The sequence below is a fragment of the Eschrichtius robustus genome, chromosome 8 (genome assembly GCF_028021215.1).
Source record: "Eschrichtius robustus isolate mEscRob2 chromosome 8, mEscRob2.pri, whole genome shotgun sequence".
Lineage (NCBI taxonomy): Eukaryota > Metazoa > Chordata > Mammalia > Artiodactyla > Eschrichtiidae > Eschrichtius > Eschrichtius robustus.
In genome coordinates, this window is record NC_090831.1 from 125,698,321 (window position 1) to 125,725,167 (window position 26,847).

Sequence of the window (26,847 nt, forward strand, 5' to 3'; positions counted from 1 at the left end):
TTTTCCCTTTTGCCTCAACATATACCACTGGAGCACATGTTAATTTGTTTCTTTTAGAAGCAGCTCTTCAAATTGTCAAGTTAATACTTAAGTCTAAAGTTGGTCCATATCTTTAGTCTCCTTCAGAATAATATAAGCTATTTAGATTGATATAATTTCAATTACCTACCTTATATGTACTAGGCTTATAGGCAATGGGATGCCTAGAATTTTTACTTTATATTGTTTCTTCCTCCCATAAATTAGATGTTGTTTTGCGCTATCAATATTTCTTTAGATTTATTCAAGTGCTTACTATTTTCTCTACTCACTATTACTTCTTACATTTCAGGCTTTGGGATCATATTCTTCCTCCTTGAAGTCCATCTTTCAGAAGTTCCTTTAGTGAGGCAATTTTTGTGGTAAATTCTCAGTTTCTGTTCATCTGAAAGTGTCTGTTTCATCCTCATTCTTAGATAATCCATACAGAAGAGTCGTCTGCATCAAAGTTTTCTGGAATGATATCAATAATCCAGCATTTGAGAGCTGAAAGCTGAAAACTTTATACAATGGAAGTGATAAGGTGAGCACTATCTTGATTTTATATAGCATTTATCAGATGAACATCTGAAATATCTTTCATATGCATTTTTTAAAAAACTAGATTCTCACAGTGGTCTCCCTGAGAAGTTCACCTATAAGAAATGTATTTTACGATCCCCCCCTTTTTAAACAAGTAAATGGGATAACTATCCTAAGATCTGTAATCCTCACTCCTGTTATTCTTCTGGTTCTATCCAGCATCCCCGTTATCTGCCATCTGTGGCTCAGGATGTGCCACTTCTATCTCTTTAAGGTTGATTCTTTTTACAAGTATTAATTTTTCTACAGTGTTCAAGAAATCCCATTGGTATAACTTTTAGTTTAAAAGACTTTTTTATTAGCCAGGATTAATTCCTTCCAACATGTTAGATAACAAATCTTTTTAAGATAACTAAGTCTTTGGTCTGACACATTAATATATAATTGATAATTTAAGTTAATATAAAAGTTCATTATTTTTTAATCATGTTCCTGAAGAATAAGTTATAAATCTGTGAATAACAGCCCATTAAATTAGCACTTCATTTATACAGAGGAGAAATGGAAACTCCTATCATAGCCAAGGCCAGAATTCTGCTAAGAGTCGCTAAGTTTTTCATAAACACATGTAACACACACCCAGAGCTTGATAGGGAAGGAAACAGAATTTTCACATCTCAACAGCTAAAAGGAGAAGTCCTCTTAAGTACAGCAAGAGATTGTCACCCTTACTGATCACACACTCGTATGGGGGGGAAAATAAGCATATTCCCTCAACATACAAATATTTATAAATTACTTATGTGTAACATGTATTGCATGTAATAAGATACAGAAAAATATAAGCTGAAAAAGGATGAACTATGGATAAAATATGTAAATATTTAAAAGTATATTAATGGCAAGATAACATTTATTGATGGCACACAGGTAAGTGGGTATGAATGACAGTAATGTGATCCAATGTAATTTAACTTGACGGCCAATTAGAATGCCATCATTTTAAATTCCATAATGTGGCTAAAGAGCAAATACTGAGCCTAGAGGGGCTGTTAGTCTGACACCTGCCGACAGTTTGGTTCCCCCTCAACCCACAACAAAAGTAGTTCCTAGACAAGGATTTGCTCATTAGGGAGACAATCCCAGGAGCCCCCATGAGAGTGGGGAAGTGAGAGGGAAGGATGGGAGGCAATAAACAGTGAGTTAATGAATAGATTATTGCTGTAAGTGACTGGGAATCAGTCCTACCAGGGCCACCCTGAGAAATACGTCGTTGTCCTCACTGAGGGGTGAGGAAGCAGGTGCATTAATCTACCAAATCCTGACCCTCACTGCTTAAGGACTGCCAGGTTTGGGCCCCATGCAGCCCAGCAGGCTCTGGTGTCCAGAGACACCTTCAGAAGTCTTTGGGTTTTGGGAACTGCAAGTAAGCTACAGGAGCTCCAGGTATGGACAGCACATGCTACATCTGCTATGCCTGCATTATGAAGAGGATCCTTTAAGCCCTTATAAAGAATCTTCGTTAGATAAGTGAACGTACAGTTAATTTTAACTAAATAGGTTACATACAAATGAACATACCTGTGAGAACACCACTGTCAATTCTATCCACTTTTCCCACAGGATACCTCAAATATACAGGTGACATAAGGCAATCTGATATATAGGTTGAGTGAGTGCCAGGGTCAGTCTGAATTATCAAATATTGATATAATTTAATCTTTTCTTAGATTAAAATATATAAATCAAAGTTCTAAAATTTTCTTCCTCTTCCACAACACACTACCTTGTGTGCCCCTGGAGGTGCACACTCCCCTTTCTGGTCATTACTGGGCCAAGGTACATAGAGCCTTGCCCAGCTCTCAGCTGGAAACATTTCAATTCATTTCAGAGTGTGTCTGAAGTATTCTAAATGGGTAAGAAAACGCAAGTAACATACAGTTACTACATAGTTTTAGCATTTATCTATCGCTTAACAAGAAAGATGAAAATTTCAATATTCACAGAACTCCTTGAATGGGTATCTTCTTTCCCTGTGTTTTAAAAATTATACAGAAACTCAACCATAATGCAGCTCCATCTTCGAATTCAGTAAAACAGATCAAAATGCTCTGACTTTCCATAGTCTTTGGTGTGAAAGGCAGATTGGGTAGGCTCCTTGTTTTCATCCTCTTTACAGAAATAACAGCTCTACAGAAACATTTTCCAAATTTACGGCTTCTTAAAGGAGTTACATATGAAAAATCAGAAATGCATTTCAACTTTCCTAAACAAGTATTTAACTGAATTCCAGAAATGTGACACAAAGTTAGAAAATTCCACTTTATTTGGACTGAAATGTATATCTTATTTATTTGGTTTTAAAACAACTTAATATAGCTTAATTGTTATTATCACTTTGAATAATCTTCAACAACCTAGGGAAGAAGAGTCTAAGGTTCTACTGCACTAGTTTAAGAAATCCATTCTGTATAGAAACACGGTTATGTTAAATTCCCTTAGAGTTTAAGAACTTTAGAATCAAATCATTTTAGCCTATTAAAGACGTTTTAAAACTTGCATGATATCCTACAAAAAGACTATTTTACGTTACATATCAACAAAACTCAACACCACTTTCTCCAATAATAAAAAAATGTTTTTTTAAGTTGTTACTTTTTAAATGACGTGAAACTAAAGAAAACTGGTTGCTGGTTTTGGAATCACCTTGTTTGGAGAAGAATATTCTATGCTTTACCACTTGTTGCCACGCCTTACAGAGATAGGGTCTATAGTCTACATCCACATCACTCTGGCGATTAAAGGCACAAGAAGGCCCTTCTGCTGAGTTTGAGGTTTTCTGCATTATACTTTGTGTTGTTGCAAAAAGAGCCAATCGATACTCATTCACCAGCTTCTCTAAGAGTTGGGAACATTTCTTCAGAGTGGACTCCTGTAAGTTAACACTTTCTCCTCCATTGACACGGTCTATCCAATAAAAAGCTGACAGGCTATCCAAAATCAACAGGCAGAGAGAGGGGTGACTACAGAACATAGTTTCTAGTGAGTACAGTGTGAGAAGTAACTGGGTGCTGCTACTGCAGTACACCAGAAAAAATCTCCCAAGGCAGTGTTTTATGGCTTCTTCAGAGCTTTCGGAGAGTCTGTGCTCAAGAACCGTGACGAGCCGAAGTATATCGAAGTGGTAATCTGTGTCAATAAACAAGACTTCCCCTCCCAGTCCGCCTTCCGATTTCGGAAGTATACATCGTGCTGTTAAATGATAAAGCATTTCTGTTTTTCCTGTTCCTTCTGGACCATGAAATTCAAGAATTTCACCTGTGTAAAATTTAAAAATGTCCGTCAAAATGCAGCAGCACAATAATGATAGCCTACAAGATGAAAAGTGTGCAAAAATGTTTAAAAAGACATTTACTGAAATTTTTTCCTTTTGAAAGAAAATCTAAATCCATTTGCCAAAACGGATTTGTATAAGCAAATACAAATAAATAAGGAAATAAAAAGTAAATCACTAAATTTCACCTCTGAGAAAGGTGTTGGCTATTAATTAGCACAAAGAAAATTTGAAAAACAAAATGACATGGTTGAAATGGGCCTAAGGGAATCTCCTGGGGAGGGGTCCACATAACACTCACACTTAAATTGGTGATATTATAGCACTAAGAATAAAGTGCCACAGATCTAGGGTCTTTTAAAAAGCTACTGACTACTGGTACACACCATTTCTGGTAGTTAATTATCCCATATCCAGTTTCTCAATTTTCCTTAAGTATAAAAACCCCAATTTGGGGGAAAAGCAATGTGCCCAGCTTAAAAACGATTCTTCTCAGTCTTCCTTGCAAAGAGAGGCCAGCAGGTAGCACAGCTGTAGCCAATGAGACGCAGGTGGATGTCTGTTGGGGTTTCCAAGTTGTGCCATCCTCACACAGGCGCCACTTCTGTCTGCTCTGCCGCTCCCTCCTCTGAGGTGACAGCGAGGATGACAGGTGTACACTGAGGAGGGCAGACCCTAAAGAGGGTGGGGCAGGAAGACAGGAGGCACCCAGGACGTGGATGACAATACGGAACCTCGCACACCAGCCTGCCTCCATACCTGTGCGAGAAAAATAAGCCACTAGGCTGGACTTCCGCTACGTGCAAGTGAAACAGTCCCTAACCGGGGCTTCTCAAAATTGCTGGCATTATGGATGGAACAGTTCTCAATGGTGCAGTTTCACACATACAAGGCAGTAAGGACCCACAGCTTTCAGGCCCTAAGTGCCAACTGCATCCCTCAGGTGAAAACACCCCTGCACGTTTCCAAACTGCCTTCAGTTACCCTTTGCTATATGAATATCGCTTGATACTGTCTTGCTGAAATGACATCTGCACTGTGAATTATTTTCCTAGCATTATAAATCAAAGTCAACTACTCTAAACTTTGAAGACCCCAAATCTCTTTCTATATAGTTTCCAATAACTCTCTTTCATTGAGGACAGCACAGATAAAATAAAACACCTGGGAAAACTGTCCAGCCTCCAGAGCTTTTCAAAATCCACTCTAAACAGTGGCCTTCCAATTCTTGTTTGCTTGCCATTTAATTTTTTTTTAAGATTTATTTATTATTTATTTATTTATTTTAGGTTGCATGGGGTCTTAGTTGTGGCATGCGGGCTCTTCGTTGTGGCGCACAGGCTTTTCTCTAGTTGTGGTGTGCGGGTTTTCTCTTCTCTAGTTGTGGTGCACAGGCTCCAGGGCATGTGGGCTCTGTAGTTGTGGCACGTGGGCTTAGTTGCCCCGCGGCATGTGGGATCTTAGTTCCCCGACCAGGGATCAAACCCGTGTCCCCTGTATTGGAAGGCAGATTCTTTACCACTGGACCACCAGGGAAGTCCCTGTTTGCCACTTAATTTACGGCTGAACTACATAATTGGAAACAGTATGTTAAAAATGCAGATTCTTAGGCCCTAAACAAACTACAAGTCCATCTGAGAATCCAGTTACTTTATTTCCTGTTATTACTAACAAACCATTGTATGTTGGAACATTCACAAATAATGTGTAAGAAACCTAGCAATCTGTCACCATACCATATTTAAGGTAGTATAAAACTTTAGCCGATTTCCACTATAATCTTATATACAATTTGCAATTCAAAATTTTAATTAAAAAGACTCCCCCAAACCCCTGCCCCCAAGATTCCAGCCTCAAGGAGTAAAGCTATTTTCATATTAACAATTGTTCATGGATGCTCTTATTAAAAGTTAACACAGTGACTAAAACTATATTCAATCCAGATGTTCCAGTTACTCTCTCCTACTATATAACTGATGAGCTAAGTGGGAACTCTCCCCACCCACAAATAAAAATCTTTTACCGCCCTATATTATAGAAAAAGAATAAGCTACATGCACTAGATGAAGAAACATTAACACTGAACCAATATTAATGATAGGAAGGAAAGCTGAAAACACAGCTTAGCAAGATTAATCTGAAAGTGGTTTGGAGGACACAGAGGACCACGCAGAAACACAATGCAGAGACCGACAAGCAGACCACACACAAGCACCCTCTCTCCTTTCCCCAGGAAAGGCAGCCTAAGAGGCTGAGAAGCAGTAACCAACCTTTTTATAGCGCTTTCCAAATGAAAAGGGACGGCTGCGTATCTCGTTGGATCCTAGTAACAACACTCTGAGGTGGGAAGAGCAAACTTTATCATCTTCTGTCATCACATTTAACATGCTATATCATTTTTGATGATTTGCTTGACTGATTATATTTCTTGTTCACTACTCTAAGGTGGGGACTTGAATACTCTATCCCCAGCACAAAGTACGGTATCTTTTGAATGCATTTCATCAGATTACTTTCTTCTTAAGAATTTCTTAGAAGAAATCTCAAGAAGGAAAACGTAAGTTCTCATCTGGTGAAGAAAGTCAATTTTGGAACACGGCATTTTGAAAGGGAGCAGGTGTGGTAGGGAGTTACAGGTGGGGATGTGGCTTTGGTTAGCAGAGTCGGCAGGTGTGAAGGCCAGCTGCCCCTGGGCCTGAGTGTGCTGACACTTCATTTCTATCAAGTCTTCAGCCTCCTTCACTTAGAAGGTAAGGGTTAAACCTAAGGCAGTGATTTAAAAGTTCTCAGAGATAGGCTTGGAAGTGCTGTGTAAAAAAAAAAAACATAAGCAGAGCAGAGATTTTTAATTCACATAATCATGTAAATATCCTAACAAGAATTTAGCTTTCAAAAAAAAAGAATTTAGCTTTCAAAATGGTATGTTAAGATGTATCTCTAGGTGTCACAAATAAATATATCCTACAGCCACTAGGATTTAAGATTCACGACAGTAATAAGAGGCTGGATATAGCAATCTAGGAATAAGTTACACAGAAATAGAGAACAGAAAACTCTTTGGGGGGTGGGAGTGAACCTAAAACTAAGAGAGAGGGCCAAAACTCAATTCTTGGGATAGATCCACAGTTAGAGAAGTCAGCATAAAGACAGATAAAACAGAAATTTAATAGAAATAGTACTAAATAATACTAAATGCAGCAGAAAAGTTCTAAAACTTAAAAAATGGCAGGGGAGAGGTAGGAAACAGATCACTGAACTGGTCCTGGATAGTAACCTTACAGCAGTAAATATGTAGCCTGCAAAAGCACATTTAATGTAAACATTATTTTATGAACCAAACTTTAAAAACTGAGATACTCAGAAGATAGGCTGAGGGACTTCCCTGGTGGTCCAGTGGTTAAGAATCCGCCTTCCAATGCAGGGGACGTGGGTTCGATTCCTGGTTGGGGAACTAAGATCCCACATGCCGTGGGGCAACTAAGCCCATGCCCTCTGGAGCCTGTGTGCTGTAACTACTGAGCCCGTGTGCCACTAGAGAGAAGCCTGCGTGCCAAAACGAAGAGCCTGCACGCTGCAATGAAAGCTCCCACGTGCTGAAACTAAGACCCAATGCAGCCAAAAACGAATAAATAAATAAATATTTTTTAAAAAGTCTATTATTAAAAAAAAAAGAAGACAATGTGCTGAAAAGGCACCACAGGGCGCAGTCACTGCCTCTAGAGTAAGAGCAAGGAGAGAAATCAGAGTGGAGGAAGGTAGGGACACATCAGGGACTAGAAAAGAACATAACGGTTTAGGCTCATTTAAAAAGTAAAAAATTCAGTAGCAGTTTCACGAGGCTGGAGAGTCAAATGAAGATAAATTAAGATAAATGTAACATATTCTGAAGTAAAAGAGGAGGGACTCCACAGAGAGCTAGAAATACATGATATTGGTCAGAGGGTAACTGTGAGATATCTCTGGATATTTTCTGGAATTCTCAGAACAGGGGAAAAAATGAACACTTTGCCAAGTATTTTCTTGGAGAGATGGGTGGTGCTCGTGAACATTTTTCATCATAACTCAAAAGAGTAAGGCTTTCCTACATGGTTTAACAAGGCTTTCTGAATCCATGTGCTAACTAAGCACTAGCTGGTGTGGTGTAAATATGGACTCCTTAGAGCCTTGGTTCAGCACAAGTTAAACTGAGGCAAAGTTTAAGGCTGGCTAAGAGATTGTTAGGTAGATAGAAACCCTCCTGTCCTTTCACAGAATAATAGCAAAGTGGGGGGAAAGGTCATTTATAACAACTGGGTAAGTAAAATCTGCAAACTTGGAAATTACACATGAATACTATCATTAACTTCTTGTACTAGAGTCCCTGCAAATATGTTTAATGATGAACTGAAATCAATTTCATTGATTTTTATAAACATTTACTATCTAATCATAAGATCAAAAATAATATTCAGGGACCTCCCTGGTGGCGCAGTGGTTAAGAATCCGCCTGCCAATGCAGGGGGCACGGGTTCGATCCCTGGTCCCAGAAGACCCCACGTGCCGCAGAGCAACTAAGCCCGTGAGCCACAACTACTGAGCCTGCACTCTACAGCCTGCGAGCCACAACTACTGAGCCCTCGCGCCGCCAACTACTGAAGCCCACGCACTTAGAGCCTGTGCTCCGCAACAAGAGAAGCCACCGCAATAAGAAGCCCGTGCACTGCTACGAAGAGTAGATTCCACTCACCGCAACTAGAGAAAGCCCGCTCACAGCAATGAAGTCCCAATGCAGCCAAAAAAGTAATAATAATAATAATATTCAAACATTATGTTCTGTAGAGGAGACACAGTCCTTTTAACTGCATCTGAATCACTATCTCGTAAGTTTCTGCGAGCTGTTAAAAAAATCTCACCCTAGTCCAGGCAAAGTACTGCATATTACAACTGGTAGTTAAAGGAAACAGCCCCCCCACCAAAAAAAAAAAATCACCTCTACAGTTTGACATTAGACAAATTAAACTAAATCAGAAAATCTGGATGGTTTGGCCTTGATAGTTACTCTCACAAATAGAATGCGTAAGGGGTTTGGGTAACAGATTGTCGGAGTGAGTTTATGAATCTAAAGAGCCTTCAAAATAAGTAAAAGAAAGAAAAGCCAAAAAATACATCATCTAGGTACCAACCTACTAATTGTATAACAAATATGTTGAATTTGCAGAGTATAATCATTATAGTACTGAAGTGGTAATGAGTCTGGATATGGTACTGAATAAGTACTATCCAAAAAAAGTATTAAAAATATGTTTTACAACAGCATTAGAGACCCCTGTAACACCTAAATTGCTTACTGCTTCAACTTGAGCTTCCCTATAACAGTTTTTGATAAACTGCTGTGGTTGATAAATAACTCTTATAATCCCAGTCTTATGTATGCTGTTGCTCCAATGAATATTCATCTAACCAGTTCTTTTTTTCCATCTAACCAGTTTTATAGCTCTAAGAGCTATGATAGTTTTAAGTAAACTTTTTTGTTAGTGACTGAACATAATGGTGTTTTTAAAGTTTCTATAAATGTAATATTCAAATGTATAAGCTGTGCTTCAAACCTATTTTTTTTTTGTTTTCATTTTATTTATTTTTGGCTGCACTGGGTCTTCATTGCGGTGCACAGGCTTCTCATTGCGGTGGCTTCTCTTTGTTGGGGAGCACAGGCTCTAGGCACGCGGGCTTCAGTAGTTGTGGCACACGGGCTCAGTAGTTGTGGCTCTCGGGCTCTAGAGCACAGGCTCAATGGTTGTGGCACACGGGCTTAGTTGCTCCGTGGCATGTGGGATCTTCCTGGACCAGGGCTGGAACCCGTGTCCCCTGCATTGGCAGGCGGATTCTTAACCACTGGGCCACCAAGGAAGTCCTCGAACCTATGTTTTAATGTCAGTTTCGCAAGGTTCAACTTAATAATATCCTTTCTGATAGAATAAAAACAGTTCAATCTTTTGTCTAACATGTTTGATCAAAATTTGTCATTTATTATTGATAGTTTAGAATTTTTTTTTAACTAAGAGATATGCTCTATAAGAAATACTAAAAGGAGTCCTTCAGGCTGCATGAAAGGACAGCAGTAGACAGTAACAAATCCAAATGAGTTAATAAAGAACATAGGACTACATAGGTAAATATAAAAGACAATATAAGTGTTTTATATTTTTAATTATTTTTTCATCTGATTTAAGAAACAACTGCATTAAGTAATTTTAATGATTTTAACTAAGCAAAATTTTAAGTGTGTTTAAGGGCATACCGTGTATAAATATGTAATTTAAAACAGCACAGAGGAAGGGGACAGGAATGGAGCTATACGGTAGCAAAGTTTTTTTATAAAATATCGAAATTAAGATGGTATTTAATCCAAACCAGACTGTTGTAAATTAAGATGGTAATTGTAATCCTCAGGGCAATCACGAGGTAAATAACTCAAAGAAAAAAAAAAGTAAAAATAATGACAAGGAATTAAAATGCTACACTAGAAAATATCTATTTAACACAAAAGAAGACAGTAAAGGATGAATAGAGAAACAAAAAAGACGTAAGACACATATAAAACAGATAGCAAAATGGCAGTCAAAAACCCTATCTTAACTAATAATAGTAATAAATGGATTAAACTGTCCAAACAAAAGGCAGGTTGACAAAATGGAATAAAAAAACATGATCCAACTATAGGTTGTTTACAATGGGCACACTTTACATCTCATGGCACAAGGCTGATAGTAACCAAACAGTAACCAAAAGAGAGCTGAAGTGGCTAGCCTATTATCAGACAAAATATACTTTAAGACAAAAATTGTTATTTGAGACAAAGAAGGACATTTTGTTTTTTTATTGTGGTAAAAGATGCTTAATACCATTAGCCATCAGCGAAATGTAAATCAAAACCACAATGAGGTATCACTTCATACTCACTAGGAAGGCTATAATCAAAAAGACAGACAGTAACATGTTTGCAGGAAGTGGGGAAATTGGAACCACTATACACTTCACTGATAGTGGCAAGTAAAATGTGGCAATTCCCAAGCAGCTACTTTGGAAAACAGTCTGGCAATTTTGCCAAAGGTCAAACACAGAGTTACCATACAACCTAGCAGTCCCTTTCAGAGGTATTATCCAAGGAAACTGAAAACATTTCTCCACAGAAAAACTCGTACACAAAATGATCATAGCAGCATTAGTCGTAACAACCAAAAAGTAGAAACAACCCAAATGTCCACACCAACTGATGAATGGGTACAACAGAATATTATTATTCAATAAAAAGGAATGAACTACTGATGCATGCTACAATATGATAAATCTTGAAAATATTAAGCAAAGTGGAAAAAGTCAGTGACAAAACACCACATACTGTATGATTCCAATTACATGAAATGTCCAGAAAAGGCAAATCTACAGAGGCAGAAAGTAGATTGGTGGTTGCCTAGAGCTAAGGGATGTGAAAGGAAATGGGGAGTGACTAGTAATAGGCAACGGTTTCTTTTTGGGGTGAAGAAAATGTTCTAGAATTGATTGTGCCGACAGATGCCTAAGTGTGCAAATTGTACACTTAAATGGGTGAACTGTATTTCTTTAAGGCTGTTATATTAACAAAGAAGAAAACCACCTAAGCACACTACCTTTTTTCTAGTTCTCCCTCGTGTAGAGGGGCCAGTAAAACAAGTGGGTATTATTCTATCGCAGAAATATTAACAGAGCTACCGACTACCGAAGGACTTTCCTGGGATTCTCAAACTTGTAAAGAATAAAAATAAATAACAAAACTCCCATTAAATATTGTGCTGGGATAAAAGAGGTTTTCATACTGAAGACTTAACTGCAAATAAACCAAACCTCATCTCATCTGACACAGATAATGAAGGCTTAAAAGTGTCTCATCAAAAAAAAAAAAAAAAAAGTCTCATCATCATCTTTCTCAGTTTTTAATTTCACAGTTTAACCTATATAGGCTGTTGCTAGAAGTGTGTGTATGTATATGAATATATGTGGGGAAAAACTTGTTTTCTAAAACTTAATTTATGACACTGTATTTTGGCTTGAGATTGTGTTTTTACCATGCACAGGTGAATCTTCATCAGCAAACAGATGTGGTTCTATTTCTTTCAAGGAACTTCTACCTTCCAGTCGGGCAAGGAGCTTGCGAAAGGGAAAAAAAAGAGAAGGAAAACTCATTGTTTAAAAATATAAAATCCTAGAAATCGACATTTATTCAATTTTCCAAAAGTCTGTGAGAGACTCTTCATCATTTTGAGGATCTGAAGGAAATTATGAAATAGAAAATATAGTTTAGGAGAAAAGTTGTATTCATTTATTCAGAAAACACTTTATTTTTTGTTAACGTACCAAATACTGTTGGGATAAAATGAGTCCCTGCCCTCAAAGAAGCTGATAGGGTCTTTGGGACACAGGACCAAACTGCTAACTGCAAAGTATTTACCTTCCTTCCTCATTATAATTACCTTTCTCACTCTGCCCACCACACTTGTTATCAGGTATCAGCTTTTAATCTGTCTGCCCATTACATCGCCAGCTCCTTATCTAGGGGAGGGGAGGGGACAATGGAGAAAGGTGGAGAAAAACTTCCCTGAGAAGCTCCCACGTGAATTCGTGAACTCGTGAACAGGGCACAAGCAGGCATACCTGGCAGATGGGACAACATCAGCCAAGGTGCAAAGGTTATAACAGCACAGTGTGTGGGTAAACTATAAGCAGATTTGAATTGCTAGAGCTTGTGGCACAAAACTGGCAGGAGATAATGAAGTCCTAAAAGAACCGAAGTCAGATCACAAAGGGTCTTGGATGTCACCTTTAGGAGTTTGCTCTTTGGCTTGTAGATAAGAGCAAGGGGTTTTAAGAAGCAATCTAGAACAGTTAAGAGTAGACAGCTAGGTCTTTGGGCCTGAGGTTTCTCATCAGTAAAGTGAGCAAAACAAACAGTATTTCCCTCACAAGACTGTTGAGGATTCAATGTGTTCCAAGAGTGCCTGGCACAGAGTAAGCATAAGCTATTATTATCTGCATTTCAAACAGATCATCTTGGTGGCTACGAGGGGATAGATTTGAGAGCAAAGCCAGATGTGGAGAAAAGGCTCAAGTCTGTCACACTAACGTGAAGAAGTGCCTGTACCAAGACAGAAGGAGCTAGAACTACAGGCAGCAAAATTCCAAGACAGACTGAAATGTCAACGTGGGAAATAAAATCAAAGTTGATTCTCAAGGTTCTAAGGAAACAGTACAGATTTGACAACCCTTCTAAACAACAAAAACGCGTACCACAAACGAAGAAAAGCAGTCATCCTTTGTGGGTTTTTTTTTTTTTTTTAAAAACAGAAGCAAAAGTTTTGGAAAGATTTCCTGCAGTGATGAAAAGGTTCTATACATTAATTTGGCAAATATTTATTGAAAGTCTATTATGTACAAAGCACTATGGCAGGTAAAATGGAGACTACAGAAATGAAGATAATTAAGCTACCCTCAAAGAACCTGCAGTTAGGTCCTCTAGGAGATGAGATTTTATCACAAAACAAGCTAAAGACTGCTAACTACACTCAAGAGTGCTTTGAGTTAGAGCAGAGCTTCTGAGAGTGTACCTGTGGTCAATCATGTTCATAAATATTAAGACATTATTTGTCTTTCTCACTATGCTGACACTTGCACTGATGGTGCAGCAGCAAAGGTAGGTAAAACTGCTGGCACCCAGCACAATCAAGGCAGTGGCATCAAACCATATTAGTACACATGGTATTCTTCACCACTCGCAGAAAAACAAACAAGCAAGCAAAACTATTTTTGCATAAGAATGTTTTTGATGTGGCAGTAAAAACTATTGACTCTGTATTAAATCATAACCTTTGAGTACTGTTGAAAATATTCCCTGTGATGACGTGGGAAACATATTAGTAGGAAAGAATTTAACCTTGACCAAAGAGAGGTCTGGCCTTTGTCCTTGGCTCCTGGGAGATAATCTCTAAGTCTCTTGGAAAATCCTGCTGATAAAAGTGTCTTTGTTTACCTGGGGGCCCTGAGCCACACCAGGTAGTCCCACAACGTGAGCGAAGGTGAGGGCTTTGGGTCGGCTCAACCTCTGCATCAGTGGCTGGACACAGAGGCCAGCTGGTTGGGGGCTGACAATGTCTACATGACAAAGCCCCATGAGCACTCTGGACACCAAAGTTCAGGGGCGCTTCCCTGGTTGGCATACTGTCCCCCACTGCTGCTGGGGAAAGCTAGCACTGCCCATACTCCACTAGGACAGGACAATTGGAAGCTCCATATTTGGAGTTCTGGATTTTGTCCCATTATATCTCTTCCCTGGGCTGATTTTAATCTGTATCCTTTTGCTGTAGTAAACTATAACCATGACTAAGCTTTCAGCGTATTCTTTAAGTCCTTCCAGCAAATCACTGAACCTGAAGGTGGTCTTGGGGACCCCCAAACATGCAACTAATGTCAGAATGAGTGAGGTCATGAGGACCTGGAACTCTGTAGTTGGTGTCTGAAGTGAAGGCAGTCTTGGGGACTCACCCCAACTTCACACACAGATAAAGAAAGCACTTTTGCTCCAAGCTGAAATACAATGGTTTTTCTCTAGGAAAAGCACTTGTGTGATTACCTGAGCTGGATACTTTTTCATAGAACACCCTTTTATTTGAAAGAATGACTGATAGACAAATTAGGATTACACAGACTTTGTTATTTGGCAGACATTTTACTGAAAACAAAGAAAGTCAGCTGGTCACTTTAAGGAAACTAACTGACAGTATTTGTTGCCAATGATAAAATTTGAATTTTGGAAAACTTTTATCCACTCCTATGAGCTTGACAGCATCCCAATACTTAAAGCGTTGGTGAAATCACTAAGTATTTTAAATTTCTCCATTTCACTGACAGATATAACCCACATAAACAACAACCCTTCTGGTTATGGATGTTCACTGGGAACTACTGTGGTGATCATTCTGTACTACATACAAATATTGAACCATTATGCTGTAATTCAGTCCTAAGGCCAAGAAGTATGAGAACCACTGGGTTAGAAGGTTGAGGGTCCAAAAGAAGAAGACAGAGAAACTTGCGTGGGCAAGATGGAACACATGAAATGACTATAAAATGTTTTAAAAAGCATGTATACAAATGACCAACGTCCTCATCAGAATGATTAACGTGAGAAGTTACTCCAACTGTTTACCCTTACTGTCATTGCTCGAGATATTTTAGAATCTTCCTCTGGAGAATTCCTTGTAAGACAGAATTCAGAAAAGGATTAGAATTTTATTGACATGACTCTTAGATAAAAATGGTATTACTCCTCTTATCAAACTGGCTGACTTTGCCGATTTGCATCTGACTTTCCACTATTACTAAAAAGTCAAATTCATTTTCAAAGGATGAAAACTACCTATCAATGAGAAATTTCAAAACAGTGTTTTACAATGCCAAAAGCAGAGTATACCGAATACAGAGGAAGTGAAAGTACCTCCCAGAACCTGGAAATAGATTAACTCTGACAAAAATAGATAATATTAACAATTTATAGAAGTCACTTGATGGGATGAGATATCTTCCAAACCTAAGCAGAAAATACCCTAAAAATTTGGCATTAACCTGACCATTATATAAACTAAAATGAACGATGTTGTCCAGATTTGAGGAATAAGCTGAAAGAAGCAAGGTATAATCAATCTAGAGTTTCAGAAGGGCAAAGAGTAAATTAAGCCAGGGTAAAGGGAACCAAAGTAAGTTCTGTTTGACATGATAGTTTAATCCTTTTAGGGAAGACTAACACATCAGGCAAACAAAGCTTGGTGATGGTAGCTATTAAGATAATTCAACTATTTCTCTTGATTCTCTAAGCAACCTTTCTGAGCCCAAATTTCCTAACTGGGAAAGAATACACAGTGGACACAACAATTTTACTCTATTTGGCAGTTTCACTAATATTGTAAATTAATAGATTTGGCATTTGGTTTGTAAATCAGTATCTGCCAGGTTTTATTATCATAACAATAGCTATCTAATAATAGCTACTATTTGTACTTGCTGTGGTACATAATTTATATACATTATCTCTTTTAATTATCACATTAACTCTATTTGTTATCATTCTATTTTTCAGATGAGAAAACTAGTAGACGCCAGAGTTGGGATTTAACTGAGATCTCTGGCTCCCCAAGCCTGGAATTCTTCCCCTGTGCTACAGAGCCTCAGAATCAGTATCACTGAGTCTGAAAAAATCTGAGTACAGGGATGACAGTTTTTGGACCTACTCAGCTGAATATCAAACCAATCTGAAGTCCTGTCTAGGCAATTATCTGGTCTCTCTCAACCATCTCTCTTAGCACTCCCTCTAACACCACAAGGAGCCCCAAATGTTTTCAACAGCAACATCAATACTGGAGCTAGTATACAGTCTGCAAAAGGGGTAATACTCAATTATACAGACATTCATTGGTAAAAATTTCAAGCAAGTCAAGTGTATTCCAGGAACTGAGTAAGGTGCATAGATACAACACCTTACTTACATAGATACAACAGACACAGTTCCTATCCTCAAAGAATTTAATGAGGGAGAGTCAAAGGTTTAAAAAGTACAACAAAGTATTGTAGGTGCTATAATATCAGTAGAAATAACATGGGGCTCTGTGAAGGCATAAAAAAGGGACAGTCGATTCTAATCTGTGTGAGAGGCAACTTTAACTCTGAAAGAGATTTAGCATGCAGTTCTTTCAGGCACATACAAAATATTCATTGATAGAGCAATGTCCTTTCCCTATTCTCTCAATTAAATGCTCTAAGGCCTAGACTATTGAATGAATGAAAATTCTACACATTCCTCAGGGCCAGCTCCTTCCACGAAGCTATTCCTATACTTAGGAACACATTACCTACCAGTCTCCCTCATCTGGATCTAAGAGCTTGAAAGGAACTGGCTCACCACCAATTCCAAAATGCTTTACATTTGGCAGAAACTTAGTAGCTGCCTATTAAGTTGAAGGTAAACAGGTCACAGGTCGGTAGAATTAGGGGAGGATGGAGAATAAAAAGAGCCTCCAACTACATAGATTTTCACATGTTTGGACAATCTATGCAAACTTCTCCTAAACAAAAGTCCTTGAGTGTTCTTACAGCTATCATCAAAGTTCTTAACACTCATTAACAAAAGTCTGTTTTATAGACAATCATATACCTTCAATGCCTGTTAAGTAGAATACATATCATACAGATGTTTTAAAACATCATTTGGTTATGGAAAAGCTTACACTAGAGCAGGAAGGAGAGCTTAAAGATCAAGTTAACCAGAAATGAATGACATTAAGGCAAACGTGCATGTAATTGTCATTTGGATAAAGGCTCATTTCCCCTGACCTTCTGTGATTAAATCTGTTTGCAGATGGACCCCAGCAGCAAGGTTTCAAACCAGTTAAGTATAAATGTCTACCTAAAGGGGCTTCCTTGGTGGCGCAGTGGTTAAGAATCCGCCTGCCAATGCAGGGGACACGGGTTCGAGCTCTGGTCCGGGAAGATCCCACATGCCGCGGAGCAACTAAGCCCGTGCGCCACAACTACTGAGCCTGTGCTCTAGAGCCCGCGAGCCACAACTACTGAGCCCATGCGCCAGGAGCCCGTGCTCCGCAACAAGAGAAGCCACCGCAATGAGAAGCCCGCGCACCGCAACGAAGAGTAGCCCCCGCTCGCCGCAACTAGAGAAAGCCCATGCGTAGCAACAAAGACCCAGTGCAGCCAAAAATAAATAAATAAAATAAATAAATTTATTAAAAAAAAAAAAAAGTCTACCTAAAGAAGCAAACACTCTAAACCAAATATTCCCACCCCCGCCCTATAACAGGCCTGGATTTCCACTACAAACTGAATACAATTCTTAGTAGTTTTATTACATATATACAGAGGAAATTCACTCCAGGCAAATATGTGTTAACTATAACATACAGAAAGTAAGAGAGGAGTTGGAACATGTAAGATGGCAAGGGAAAGCAGCAGCTATGTTAACATGTATGTGATCAATGCAAAATTTGGCCCTTACCATGGTAGTCCCTTAAATTCACGGACTAATTCTTTTTCACTTGTGAAATTAGGCTCCTCTGCCACTTAGAAAATTCAATTGCCCTTCAGGGCAGAGTACTAGGCCTGGCTCTTAATAAAGCTTTTGTCTAAATTATATGGAAAAGACAATTGTTACTCGAATACTAAATCATAAAAATTCCATTGTTTCTAAGTATAGTCCCCAAAGAGCTGCTGCCCTTATAACTAATATTTTTAAAAAGCAATCATCCTATAAGAAGGAAAAATAGATACATAAAAAGTCAAGCAAAAATTACTATATGTACCTAAGAAGCATTCATTTCTAGCAGAATTTATAAGGACTAAATTTTAAATTTATGACAGTCCACAAGTTAGTAATTTCATTAAATGTATAGTTAAGATTTCACTAGGAAGTTATATCAGACTATGCTTCAAAATGTCATTTAGACAGAAAAATCAACTATATGCAAGATCCCAGAAAGAGACAATAAAGCACAGAATCAAAACTGCAGAAGCTTAACACTGGAGGGACACTTACCCCTCCCCCACCTCCCTTGTATGTGAGGAACTCTACTGGAGAAACACCTCTGGTGTATGCTCCCATCCTCCTGTTCTCTCTTCCCCAGGGAAGAAGAGGTTTTTCTGATGGGTTATTTTGAGAGCAGGAACTAGACACACATTGATTGGCCCCATCCTGGGTCCTGACAGCTTGCCTGCAGGAAGTGCATATTCTGCTGTTTCTAGTGTAGGAGGAGGGGTGCTTAGAAATGAGCATTTGGCAACATGAAGTTCGATGGTAACCCTGACAAGAGCACTTTTGGTGGAATATGGAGACAGAAGCCAGATTACAGTGGGCTAAAGAGTGAATGAGAGAAAAGCAGACTCAGGCCAGAGTACAAGGGAGGAGGGCTCTACAGGAGGAGGAAGGGAATGGGGCTGGTAGGGGCTGGTGTGTAGGGAGTTTTCTGGTTTGTTTTGTGTGTACTGCTTTATGTTAGGATACTGACGGAAATTATTGGTAGAAAGAAGACTGCAGATGCAGAAGACAGAAAAACTGGGGATACCTGCAGGAGTGATGTCCTAGAGGGGGTGGAGTGGGGTGGATGGAATTCATATCACAAGTGGAGAAGCTGCCCTTTCTCAGAAGCAAAAATATTCTACTTTGCAGGAGGGAATTCAGAGGAAATCAGTACATGTACTTTTTATCAATACAGACTTGATGAAAAAGCAGGAATTGCTATATTACTACCCAATAAAGTAGACTTCAGAGCAAAGAAAATTACTAGAGACAAAGAGGGACACTACGTAATGATAAAAGCATCAATTCACTAGGAAGACATGTGATCCTAAATGTGTACATATCAGACACAGTCTCAAAATACATGAAGCAAAACTCATACAGCTGAAAGGAGAAACAGACAAACTCACAAGTATAGTTGGGACTTCAACACCCACTTCTCAGAAACCAAAAGACTTACTAGAAGATCTGAACAACACAACCAACAGGATCTAATTCATATACACAGAACATTTGACCCAACAATAGCTGAGTGTACATTTTTTTTCAAGTGCCCATGGAACATTCATCAAGCTAGATCACACCCTGGGCCATAAAACAAACCTCAACAATCATAAAAGAACTGAAGTCATACAGAGTATGTTTGACTATAATGGAAACAAACTAGAAATCAGTAACAGACAACAGGAAAAAATAAGGGAGTTCCTGTGATTTTTTTTGTTTGTTTTCTCAATGACACATGAGGCAAGGCAGAAAGGAGAAGGAAGAGAAGGGAAGGCACGAAATTTATCATTAAACAATTATTGAGCACCTACTGTGGGCTAAATATTGTTCTAAACACTGAGACTTAAAGGAGTAATCCCAACAGAGAACAATCATGATCCTTCAATGGCAGGGGTGGGAGGTGGGGAGGAAGACAACATATAAACAATATAAGATGTCAGATGTGGTAAGGGTAAAGAAGAAAAAGAAACAGAAACAGAGTAAAGGAGTAAAGATTAACAGTAGGAAGGACCTCCTTATACTGGATGGAAAAGCTTCTCCTCTAAGAAACATGAAGCAAGTGAGGAGGCAAACCGTGTCAATTTCTGAAGGAACTGCAAAGGCTCTGAGGCTGAGGCACACTTGGCACATTCAAGGAATAGCAAGGACAACAGTGTGTCTGAAGAAGAGTGAGGGAGAGTGGAAGATGAGATCAGAAAGGCAGGAGAAGAGATCCGAGGCGGGGCTGAAGGGCAAATCATACAATTTGCAAATCACGCATCAGTGGAGGAAACAGGATTCTGGATTTTACTGTAAATGATACAGGAGCCTCTGGAAAACTTTGAACAGTAGAGTCTGCTTACATTTTGAATGGATCACCCTGGATACTGTGTGGAAAATATATTAGAATAAGTGTGAACACGGTGGAGCAGAGCCGAGTTAGAAGGTTACTGCAGTCAAGCAGGTGATGGTTACTAGGAATAGGAATGGCTGCAGTAAAAAGTAGTGAAACGTGGTCAAATCCATGATAAATATTGAAGGCAGAGAAAACGGGATGTGCTAGTGGATGTGGGCTGATATGGGAGGAAAAGAGGATTCAAGAATGACTTAGTCTTTGGCTTGAGCAACAGGTAGAACAAATTCACCATTTAACAAGATAGGGAAGGCCTGGGAGGAAGCAGGCTGGGGCTGGGTGTACATGTGTGGTGGTAAACCAAGACTTCAGTGTAGGGCATATTAAAACTTTTCTCATGTTGTCTCTCCGTCCAGGAGTCAATCATGATGAGAATGTTAAGTCTGGGATGCCTATGAGACATCCATGTGGGTATGTGGGTAAGAAGATACTAGAACACGTGTGTCTGGAATTCAGGCGTAAAGTTGGATTTGACGACAGGTGTTTTGTAGGGAGAAAGTGAATGAATTACTAGAAAAACACAAGTGGGCTGGGAGTCCACTTGAACTTGATGGTTACAAATTTAAAATGAAATCAGTCGGCCTGGTTGTGATTTTCTTTAGCAATATTCAGCTGAGTGGGTAGACAGTGAAAGTAGACAGCTGGGTTTAACCACGGTTAGGAAAGTAGGTTAGGATTTAAAGAGAAAAGGAAGTTGAAAGTACTCATAATGGAGGAACGGTAATGATGGAGCACTGATTCTATTCTGGGTAAGAAGGGAAGCAAAGAGAGAAGGGGACAGATGTTGTTCTAAGTCTACCATGCGAGACCAAGATATTATTAAATGCTAAATATTTTCTTATTTAATATTTGCCTCTGGCAAAAAGGCCACCCTGAACCTTTTCTAAGAAAAGAAAACCAGGGAATTCTCTGGTGGTCCAGTGGTTAGGACTCTGCACTTTCACTGCCGTGGGTGTGGAGTCAATCCCTGGTCGGGGAACTAAGATCCCAGAAGCCGCATGGTGCAGGCAAAAAATAAATAAAAAAAAGAAAACCAGTCATTATTATTAATAAATAGTTATCAAGTGTTTACCGTGCAGAGAATACTGTGCTTAGTGAAAGGATACATAGAAATATAGGGACCCACCTCCTAGGAGTACAGCTGAAAGACAACTGAGAAATCATCATCTACCACCGTCCTCTTACAAAGGTAGAAACCAAGGTTTAATAACTTATCCAAAATCACCCAGCTTGCTCCCGGCTGAACCAAGACTACAGCCATGGTCCAGGGTTCTCTATCTCAGCCCCCAGAATGATGACATTAGAAAACTTCTGGGAAAATGTGTAAAAATTCACCTTGAGAAATGATAATTGGGATGGAGAAGTTTCCTACTTTTCACTTCAGTACTACTGGAATTTTCTGTCATAAGCATGTACTACTTTAATATAAACTATTATAATAAAGAGAGGAAACAGTATGCTGTGCATGACAACCAAAACTGGACACTTTGAATTTATCCACTGATTACTTTTAAACTCAAGGCATTTTCAGCATTTTTGAGAAAATGTAAAGTACACCAGGGGTCCCCAACCCCCGGGCCTCAGACGGGTTTGGGCCCACGGCCCGTTAGGAAGCGGCCACACAGCAGCAGGTGAGCGGCGGGGGAGTGAAGCTTCGTCTGCTTCTCCCCATCGCTCGCGTTCCCACCTGAACCAACCCCCCCCCACCCCCATCCACGGAAAAACTGTCTTCCACGAAACCGGTCCTTGGTGCCAAAAAGGTTGCGGACCGCTTTAGGACACCACTACTTAACAAGTATGCGCAAATGAAGCCATCTGGTGGATGATACCAAAATATTGCCTAAATCTTTTCTAATACTCTCAGAGGAATGTAAAAGTAAAAAATGCCATTGTTACTGTGCAAAAGTAAGGTAAAGAACAGATTAGTCTACTGTAAATTGCATTCCAATGTGTGTCTTCTTTAAATCAAGGGCTCCTTATGTAAGTTTTCCACTCAGCTATCTGGCCTACCCTAAATTGCATCCCTAGAATCTGTTAAAGGAAAATATTCTTTGCGACTTTGTTTTCTTGGAAGACCCTGTATGAAATGTCTCTTCCCTGCTACTCACAAGATGTGGGAAACGTTAGCTATTTTATAAGGTGGTTATTCTTGTGAATTAAAAATTTAAAGTAGTTTATTTCAGGACTTCCCTGGTGGTCCAGTGGGTAAGACTCCACGCTCCCAATGCAGGGGGCCTGGGTTCGATTCCTGGTCAGGGAACTAGATCCTGCATGCATGCCACAACTGAGTCCACACGCCGCAACTAAAGATCCCGCATGCCGCCACTAAGACCTGGCACAGCCAAAATAAATATATAAAATAATAGATAAATAAATATTTTTTAAAAATAAAAAAAATTAAGTAGTTTATTTCAGCTTCTTGGGATAATTTGTGACCTCAGATATCTTCCTCAACACAATGCCTCCAGGTAGGATCCATCTAGTAGACTGATGTACAAAGAAAGACAATAGGATCCAAACAAATTAAGCAATGGCCATACAGTGCCCAGCACTTAAGGGAAAAGAGGGTTGCTTAGTTGGTTTTGTTGACAAAAAGGAAAAAGAATAAAGCAGCACCAACTGCCCAGCTCACTAATCTTCTCCCCTCCACCCCACTGTACTCCAAAGTAATATGAGTGAGGTAATCTTGCTTAGGATCTCCAGACAGCCGTGGCAGGCAAACGATATGATGCTAAACTCTTTGTTCAGTGCCTCGACTGCACTGGGCTCTCATTTTCTGGATGTTAGGCTTGCTCTGATTGCAAAAGTCATCTGAGTTTAACCTGCGTTTCAAATTATCATTTCAATCAGTAAGGTTGTAACTGTAGCAGTTCTTACAGGGAGCAGCGCCTCTACTCTGAAGGAGCAAGGGTTGGCAAACTATGGCCGGCGCGCCAAATCCTGAAGTTTAAAAAATAAAAGGTTTACTGGAACACAGCCATGATTTGTTTACACACCTCTGGCTGCCTTCACATTAGAACAGCAGAGCTGAGTAGCTGTGACCGAGACCGAATGGCCCACAAAGCCTAAATATAGACTATCTACTCTGGTCCTTCACAGAAAGAGGCTGTTGATCGTTCAAGGGTATCGCTTCCCCTCCCTCCTCTGTATAAAAGATCCTCCATAACCTGCCTCTACCAATTTCTCAGGGCTTAACTTCCCAACAGTGTTTCCCCACTAGCTTTGTCCGTCTACAGAGAACTACTTGCAGTTCCCCTAAATCAGTGACGCCTTTGCTCAAGGCAGAACCCACATACTTGCAACTCCCTGCCCCGAATGCCACTCCCTCCTTGCCAAGCCACCGACCATCCAAAGCCACCAACCTCAGCTGTCCCCTCCTCCTCCCAGTTAGTCGTCCAGGTTGCCCGCCCCTCGGCTGGACGGCACGATCTACCAACTGTCCTGTAATTTGTACGCAGCCTCCCTTACTTGTCCTGCAAAAGCAGAAGCTGTTTCTTGCGTTTCTTACTCCTGTTCCTTAACCAGCGGTTGACACGTAATAAGTGCTTGATACTTGCTGGTTGAATTCCTGAATAAATCTTTGCAGACACCACATGGCTTGTGTGGCCCTGGATGCTTAGGCTGGAAATGTAAGCCGCGATAGCGAGGCTGAATGCCGCAGGCAAAAGATGTACAGAACAGAGGGAACAGGTGGAGCCACCTACTCAGATACCACTGTTCTAGAAAAGTCTATGAGCGCTCCGCCTGGCGATCCCCTGCTTTTCCTAGCCTCTCTTGCACACCGTACCATGTCTGACTGGTTCACGCATGACAGGTTTGAACCGTAATGCTGGCGGTCTCAGGGGCCGGCTCCGGGGACACAGGTTTGGGGGGCGGGGCTCTAGGCTCGCCGGCGTCCGGGCCCCGCGCGCCTCGCCCTCCCCGGGGCGCCCCGGCCTCCCGCGCCCTCGGGGTACCCTCGCCCGCCCACGGCCCTGTTCTCGTCTCCCTAGCTCCCACCTCGGCAGCTCTCACCTCCGTCCCAGATTCAGCCCTATGGAAGTCACTACACATCGCCCCGGAGGCTCGGCGCACCAGCCACTCAACTTTCCCGCCAGCGGCGCCATTTACTGCGCGGCCTCGGTCCCGCAGCCAGTCAGAGACGCTGACCCGCTGACCCGGGCGCGAGCATGCGCACTGCGCCCGCCCTCGGCCGGGGAGCCGGCGAGCATGCGCAGCAGGGCGTGCGACCGCCCCCCGGCCCTGCTCAGTGATGTCAGACCACGTCTCCTAGGAGACCGGGAGGTAACTGGGGATTTTCTTTTCTTCTCTCTCATAAATTTCCATTTGTTTTTATTGGGTAAAACTACCAGCATGTATTTTTTTTTTTAAGTATTAACAGAACACTTACTGAGCAAACGGGCCTTTTTGTTCATTCTTGGGTTAAAAGCCTCTGGCTGGCTGTGGGTGTAGTTTATGGTTGATTCTGAATAAACGAAAAAAGTATACTAAATTTAAACGAATTTTTAAAATATAGCGAGCCGGCAGATATATCCAGTTCTTTTTGGAGGTAGAAGGACTGTTTGTTATCAAGTGCCTATCCGTTAAGTTAAGGCACCTATCAAGTGCCTATCCATTAAGATAGATAAATATTAGATGGACGGATGATAGAAAGATAGATGGATATTGAGTATTTGCTCTATGCCAGACCTTGTGCCGAGCTCTGGGAACAGAACAAAGAATAAGAGACATGCATGAATGGGGTTTACAGCCTATTAAGCCATTTACTGGAATGTGTCCTTAAAAAATTCGCTTTCCAGTAGCCGTAGCTGTTGTTTAGTTGGGCAAAACAGTGAGGTTGGCAGTGTAGGGTTCTCTTTTTCTTATCCTTGCGCTTGCAGCTGTGTAATTAAGAAACGATTATAATATTAGTAATGATAGGTAACACTTCCAGAGCGTATTATGTGCCAGGTACTGTCCTAAGGGCTTTATATATAATAACCCATTTAATCTCCACAGTCCTGAGGTGGGTATTGTTATTATCCTTATTTTAGAGATGAGAAAACTGAGGCATCAATTTTGGCCCATTTTACTTTGTTGTAATGATTGTGGCGGATCAACACTTTAATGGGAAGTAGGAAGCAAAGACCATGAATACAGACAGTTCTTCACAGAAACTTGGCTGTGAAGGAAGGAAATAACATAATACACAGAAAAATATATATAGGATAAAGGAAGAGTCATTTAAGGAGGCAAAGCCTGGTTCAAGTTTAAATGCTGATAGGAAAGAGCTGGTAGAGACTTAATGGTTAAAGACACCATCTGAGAAAGGATACTTGATGGAGCTGGACCGGAAGAGGAAAGAGGGTGTTGGGTGTAAGAATCAGCTCTAGATGGGGGACGGCATCTCTTCAACGTGAGCAGGGACAAGGAGCCAAGAATGGGTGCAGACTATTCACAGTAGCCAAGACACGGAAGTGACCTAAATGTCCATCAACAGGTGAGTGGATCAAGAAGATGTGGTATATATATATATACAATGGAATCTTACTCAGCCACGAAAAAGAATGAAATAATGCCATTTGCAGCAACATGGATGGACCTAGAGATTATCACACTAAGAGAAGTAAGTCAGACAGAGAAAGACAAATATCGCATGATATCACTTATATGTGGAATCTAAAACATGACACAAATGAACCTATTTATGAAACAGAAACAGACTCACAGATATAGAGAACAGACTTGTGGTTGCCAGGAGGGAGGGGGGTGGGGGAGGGATGGATCGGGAGTTTGGAGTTAGTGGATGCAAACTATTATATATAGAATGGATGGACAACAAGGTTCTACTGTATAGCACAGGGAACCGTATTCAATATCCTGTGATAAACCATAGGGGAAAAGAATACAAAAAAGAATGTCTATACGTGTATAACTGAATTGCTTTGCTATACCGCAGAAATTAACACAACGTTGTAAATCAACGCTACTTCAATTTTTAAAAAAATGGGTGCAGATGCCAGATGCAGTTTGGGGTGGGGAGCTCAAAGAGGTTGAGGAAGTTCTAGTCTGAGGACTTATGCTTTTTCTCTGAAGGAAAGAGCAAGGTAGTAGAAATGTAAGATTTGAGTTTAAATTCCTCTGGTGAAAATTAAAGTGAGCACCCAAGTCAAATCCCTAAACAAATGTTACCCACCCACGCACTCTGCTAAACCTTCCTCAGAAAACCATTCTTGGTCCACTTGAGTACACGGAGCAGTGGGTGATGGACCTAACTACTACCCTAGAGTATGGCAGTAATTGTTCTAACTAGGGAAATTGTCCTGTAATTGTCTATAATCACATTTAATATTCAACATACATTAGTACTATTCTTTCATTGCACAGAGCTCTTCCCTGAGTTACAATGTTCTTGAATTCCAAGATGAATTTTCTGAACTCACCATGGATTCTGATGTCAGAATTTTGAACCCGGTTCTGTCACTTATTACC

The 26,847-nt window shown here is 40.2% G+C and overlaps 1 protein-coding gene across 1 annotated transcript; it reads right to left on the bottom strand.

The window, feature by feature from the left end:
- Window positions 1-1,034: 1,034 nt before the first annotated feature.
- On the bottom strand, window positions 1,035-24,524 carry XRCC2 (X-ray repair cross complementing 2). Its single transcript, XM_068550203.1, has 3 exons — window positions 24,391-24,524; window positions 11,977-12,058; window positions 1,035-3,879 (listed from the first exon to the last, which is right to left on the bottom strand). Exons 1-3 carry the CDS (start codon window positions 24,427-24,429, stop codon window positions 3,158-3,160), a joined length of 843 nt encoding a protein of 280 aa, XP_068406304.1. The 5' UTR covers window positions 24,430-24,524; the 3' UTR covers window positions 1,035-3,157.
- Between the last annotated feature and the right edge of the window lie 2,323 nt (window positions 24,525-26,847).

Bases quoted from the DNA above. Each gene is read 5' to 3' on its own strand.
- XRCC2 (XM_068550203.1), bottom strand. From the start codon at position 24,429: ATGTGTAGTGACTTCCATAGGGCTGAATCTGGGACGGAG. The intron at 12,059-24,390 runs GTGAGAGCTGCC...CCCTTTCGCAAG, and splicing joins GGGCTGAATCTGGGACGGAG to CTCCTTGCCCGACTGGAAGG. The intron at 3,880-11,976 runs GTAAAAACACAA...AATTTTACACAG, and splicing joins TGAAGATTCACCTGTGCATG to GTGAAATTCTTGAATTTCAT.